At 39.7% G+C, this 6,000-nt stretch overlaps 1 protein-coding gene across 2 annotated transcripts in view; it reads left to right on the forward strand.

The window, feature by feature from the left end:
• LOC137640016 (putative RNA-binding protein Luc7-like 1) overlaps positions 1 to 6,000 on the forward strand; it is a 98,557-nt gene that overhangs the window by 85,748 nt on the left and 6,809 nt on the right. For both annotated transcript variants that reach the window (XM_068372374.1, XM_068372375.1), the window contains exon 6: positions 3,035 to 3,132. In XM_068372374.1, the coding sequence (XP_068228475.1) occupies positions 3,035 to 3,132 (98 nt within the window). The remainder of the gene's footprint in view (positions 1 to 3,034; positions 3,133 to 6,000) is intronic.

Below are 6,000 nucleotides of genomic sequence, written 5' to 3' on the forward strand. Positions count from 1 at the left end.
CGACAATAATGAAGCTGAGAAAGGTTGCAAGACCCTTTCTCAGGTGAGAACTTCCAGCCCAGACGTGGCTATGTCTCCTTGGGCACCTTTCGTCTCTGGCCCATCTAGTTACAAACTGTCGCCTCAGGATTCCATCTCTCAAGTGGTGGCTCAATAGAATAATGGGTGTCAGATGAGAATCTACGAAAGGAAGGGAATCTTCTTGTCCTCCCCCCAGATTTGCTGCTCTTCTCACACTTCTGAAAAGGGTGGGGCTCCACGTGCTGCGCCACACGACCTCAGGCCTCTGGTCAGAGTTGAAAGAATACCTCCACATAAATCTCCTAAAGATGAAGGCCGTCTTCTTGGCCCTTCAACAGTTCCACCAGTTCCTTGTGGGCCACTCAGTGGTGGGGATGAGCGAAAACACCACAGTAGTGCCTTACATCGACAAACAAGGAGGTACTTTTTCGTAGCCCCTATCCCATCTAATAGTAGATATACTGAGATGGACCAAGATTCACTTATCACTATCGGCAAGCTTCATTCCAGGCAAAAGGTGTGCTCGTCGACAACCCTGAGCAGAGCATCTCAGATAGTGAGTACAGAGTGGTCTTTGGATCATATAGTACCTAACAAAGTCCTGAATGTGGGGTTCTCCGATTGTGGATCTCTTCGCAACGGCCCTGAACTTAAGGCTCCCGTTGTACTGCTCCCCAGTCCCAGACCCTAAGGCTCTCTGGCAAGATGCATTCCAACAACGATGGGACAACATTGACATATACATTTTTTCCCCCGTTCTGTCTGATGATGAGGGTACTCACCAAGGCCAGAACATCAGTCAACCTCTCAATGACTCCTTTAGCTCCGCTATGACATCACGCGGAATAGTTTCAGGACCTGCAACTCCTGATTGAGTCTCCAAGAGAACTCCCTCCACGACACGATCTGCCCAGACAACCACATGCCAACATCTTTCACAAAGCCGTAGCTTTGCTATAACTTCACGCCTGGAGACTATCCAGCATCTCCTCACTCGGAGAGGGTTTTCGCAACAAGTTGCAAACAGGATGTCTGGATACCTGCAGAAGTCATCAGCAGCAGTCTACCAGGCAAAGTGGAAAGTCTTCTGTGGTTGGCATTGTGGAAAGGGTATCTCTCCTCTCGATGCCTGTGGTTGATGTCTTGAAAGGGCCATCTTTCCTCTCGATGCCACCATTCCAGCCGTGGCGGAGTTGTTCATGTATTTGCTTGAAGAAATGCGCCTTTCAGTCTCGGCGGTAAAAGGTCACCGGCTTAAGCCGTGCCCTTAAACCGAAGAGAATGGACAATTCCTCATCGCTGGAACTTTCGTTACTCATACGGAATTACGAACTTACCTGTTCCCAGTCTGAAGTGAGACCTCCCCCATGGAACGTTGTTTAAGTTCTCAGGTCTCTGAAAAGACCTCCCTATTAACCATTACGCCAGGCAACAGATTGCCACCTGACTTGGAAGACGGTGTTAATACTAGCTTTGGCTTCGGTCAAACGAGTCGGTGAACTTCATGGTCTCTCATACGACATCGCCCATTCAAGGGGATCTGGAAAGATAACGTTCAGCTTCGTCCCTGAGTTAGTTGCAAAGAATCAGAATCCGAGAGTGGCGGATCCCAGATTCGACTCCTTCCAGATGTCGAGTCTCTGCTCCGTAACAGATAACCCTGATCATCTCTTACTTTGCCCTATGAGGAGTTTGAGGCTCTACCTCAAGAGAACAGCTGCAGCCTGTCCCCATGTGGCTGCACTTTGTCAGCACAGGGAGGAACAAGAGGAGGGTCACCAAGAACACCATCTCTGCTTGGATTTGCAAGGTCATAGACCACGCCCTGAATCCGGACCCTTCCCCTTCACGTCGCCCCAGAGCTCATGATATGGGCGTAGCTACGTCCCTGGCCTTTAAGAGAAACTTGAACAGGTTCTACAGGTTGTGGTGTGGAAACGGCAAAATACGTTCATAGCCCACTACCTGTAAGATATGACACACAGGAGCCCCTCTACGCTCTCTCTATTGGCCCTTTGCTGGCTGCACAACAGCTGGTATAATACATCAACTCCTTATTGGACAAGTCGCAGATGGTTGAGGGCACTGTTACCGGTTTTAGTGTGCGTGAATGGAAAGGTTTGACTGGCTCTTATTCTTATCTTTATCCTCCCCTCTGTTGGGGAAAGCAGCATCCTGGGTTCTTTGCACAAGCTGACCTCAAAGCACTGCAGGAAAACCATGCTTCCTTATGTACCTACTATGGAGTTAATACCGTTGCGACCCCATGCCCTGGTGAGGTGGTTTTGGGTACAATAGTTTTTCTTACAAAGACTCGGAATAACTTTTGCCTGAAGTCACACTGCTAAATATTTTAACAAACAGCTTGCATAGGCCACGGATTTTGCGTAGCTAGGTTTAGCGAGGTGTAGGGTTTCCTTATTTTTGGTACAAACCTATTCAAAATAAGGAGCCCCTGGGTAGCCAAAAAGCCAGTTTGGCAGGGACGTCCACCCTCTTAATGGGTGAGTCACCCCTAATAAATAGCATATGGTTGTATTCCAGTTATGGAACAAATGACAAATTTGTAGATAATTTGTATTTTTCCTAACGATACAAACCTTTAGCTATTTATACAAACTTACTCGCCAGCCCTATTCCCCTTGAAGCCCTACCTCCAAGTAAAGTGAGCTCAATCACAGGTGTATGAGCGAGAGCAGTAGCAAGCTATTCCCCCTACTCCCGCTAACTAGCAGGATGGGTAGTTAACCCTTGGTAATTTTAATGGCTCGTCTTTTCAGCTTCGCCGAAAGTAATGCCCCTAAGTAGCTTAAGGTTTGTATTGTTAGGAAAAATACAAATTATCTACGAATTTGTAATATTACTTTCAGATTTGTCATTTCAGCTAGCAACAACATTTGAACTGGGTAATCAGATTCCCATAATTATATTTTATTATAGACTTATTTACCATTTGCCAACTTATTTAAATGATTTTCATACCAAATTCCTTTTATTCTTATTTTTAATTCAGAAAACTGTTGAAAGCAGGAAAGAGAAACGCAGGGAGGAGTGGGAAATGGAGCGCAGTTCGCGTTATGGTGGTGAAGTTGGTGAAAATGATTTTGCCAGGTAAGATAGGATTTAAGATTTACAGTATTCCAATGACTTAAAATTTTCATAATTTTATGTGCATGCACCAAAGAAACTCAAGTTTCAATCATCATTCACTTTTGGCTCTAGTTATCATTTCATATCGGTCAATCCTCTTAGGTTTTTATAGTTGATCAATTTTGTATGCAGTGTTAATTTTTTCAGTAAAATTAATTTATTTCAATGAATCTTAACTGAAAGTCAAGTGCTGTTCATTCTTTCAATGAAAAGCTCAACTGTGATGAAAATTAAAATTGTTTTTTATCCTGTGTAATTATGTTCAACCCTTGGTCCTTTTTAGTTAGATGCGTTGGAGGAATATCTTTGATGTAAACAAGTCTTTCCGTAAATAGCTACCATCTTGATTTTTCATTTGTTTGGTCACTAAATACAAAACCTTTTGCTCTTTATTAGGGAATATGCTTTTGGCGAAGCTGAATGACTAGCAATAGTGAGGTATGCCATATATGCTCGAGTAATATTTGACCCCTATTTTCCACTCTCAAAATCATTCTATTTTTTCATATACCTACAGTATACTCCATGTAATATTTGAGTCCAGGTTTTGCAATGTGTCTTAGTTCATAAGCTTGCACAGCCTAGCCAAAACCAAAACAGGCTACGATTCAATCCTATCAGAGTGAAAGTGAAATTTTTAATAAAAAGCTTAGAATAGTATACAGTTGGGTCCCGAATTATGCGAGAATTTGGTCGATTAATGATCCCGCATGAATGGAAAATTGCATATTTCGAAACACACAACTAACAAATAATTCCATTAGGGCCATTGCAACCAGCAACTTGCCTATTCAAACGTGTTTACTACCCATTTCCAATACTTTCTATGTACTATACTGTATTTCTTATATTAAATTGTTCATGTGAATAAAGTAAACATCTAACATACTTTAAAGTTTTAATAACTTGAAAAAGGTAAAAATTACAACCAGGATGAGTGTAAATACTGTATATTTCCCGTTATAACACAATCTAAAATACGGACAAGTTTTAATAAGTTTGTCATATCTATTGTATGACAACTGGTGAATAGCAAAACCATCACTCTATAGACTAGCTTTTGTTGTATCATTAACAATCCAAAATTATAAAAATAGACAATTTTATATCATGCGTTTCTTAAACACCAAAAAGCACAATAAAAAACGACAACCATTGTTTTGTTTACGTTACTCTCTGATCATAATGAAGAAACTAACGCATTTTCACATCTGTGTATAGGTTAGTTTTTGCATCGACAGCTTTCCTACTAAGTATTGATTATATGATGATTTTGTCATTACCAATTGTGTTCTACTTAATTTTTCTTAGAACTTCAAAATAAATGAAATGAATGCCATTTATATAAATTTTTTCTTAAAGACGCCACCTGAAACGGAAACCTTCCATTTGTTTACTCTACGCTCCATCTTCGATCATTTTAAACAAACGAATGCATTCAACACGTATGGTCAAAGTGATAACTAATGATATTAAAAGCTTCAAGTAAATATGTTATAACAAAAAATTCTTACATACGTAGCAAACCAGGGAAACTATATTTTTTGCGTTAAATCAACTATAGCAAATTGCCGCTAATGACTGAATGATAATTTACGATAATTTTAAACTGTTACGAAAGATAATTGTCCATTCCATATCCAAAATACTTTTCCTAACTCCAGTTATAAGCTAACTTGTACCCACTTCAATTATGGAACCATCTGAAAAAAAGTAAAAGATGAATAAAGTAATTGGCCGGTTTTAAAGTTTTTGCACAATCGTGTGACCGCTATAACGTTCGATGTGACAGATGGAACGAGATTGAAGAAAGTAAGGAAAATTGAATCATGATTGGCTTTTAATGTAGCTGAAACTTTGTGAAGTAACTAAGATTATATATATATATATATATATATATATATATATATATATATATATATATATATATATATATATATATATATGAGAGAGAGCGAGAGAGAGAGAGAGCGAGAGCGAGTGTGTGTGTTCTGTATTTTGTCTCGACATTTTGTCCGTCGACATTTTGACCTACTGTCCTCCTGTTGCCTTAGAATCGGGCACACATGTCTGACTCATGAGTTCCTGATGAATGGCAGGTATCAGCCAATTTGTGATGATTGTTTGAGTCCTCTGTCTGTAAGGCATTTACTTATTGAATGTCCCACTCTTGGGGGTATCCTTATTATTACTATTATTATTAATTGCTAAGCTACAACCCTAGTTGGAAAAGCAGGATGCTATAAGCCCAGGGGCTTTAACAAGGAAAATAGTCGAGTGAGGGAAGGAAACAAGAAAAAATAAAATATTTCAAGAACAGTAACAACTTTAAAGTAAATATCTCCTATATAAACTATAAAAGCTTTAACAAAACAAAGGAAGGGAAATAAGATAGATTAGTGTGCCTGAGTGTACCCTCAAGCAAGAGAACTTTAACCCCAAGACACTGGAAGACAATGGTACAGAGGCTATGTAGCATCCTGCTTTTCCAACTAGGGTTGTAGCCTAGCAAGTAATGATAATATAAAATAGGATGAGTAAAAATTAATTATACCCTGTGTCCACTGATGGAAAATAATATAATTGTTAAAGACCGATCTCCTTGGTTTGATGTGGGAGACTTTAGAGAAAAGGACAAAGAAAAAGTGGAATTGGTTAAAACCTGAAAGTACATGGTTAGAATACAAAACTGCAATTTGCCAATATAATTACCTACTAAGGAGAAACACAAATACTATGAGAAAGACGCGCGAAGCAGCAACAGACATTAATAAGTTATATCTTCTGAGTGGTATACTGTAATGGAAGAAATGTAAATGAAACAAAAAT

This window comes from Palaemon carinicauda, chromosome 4, assembly GCF_036898095.1.
Source record: "Palaemon carinicauda isolate YSFRI2023 chromosome 4, ASM3689809v2, whole genome shotgun sequence".
Taxonomy (NCBI): domain Eukaryota; kingdom Metazoa; phylum Arthropoda; class Malacostraca; order Decapoda; family Palaemonidae; genus Palaemon; species Palaemon carinicauda.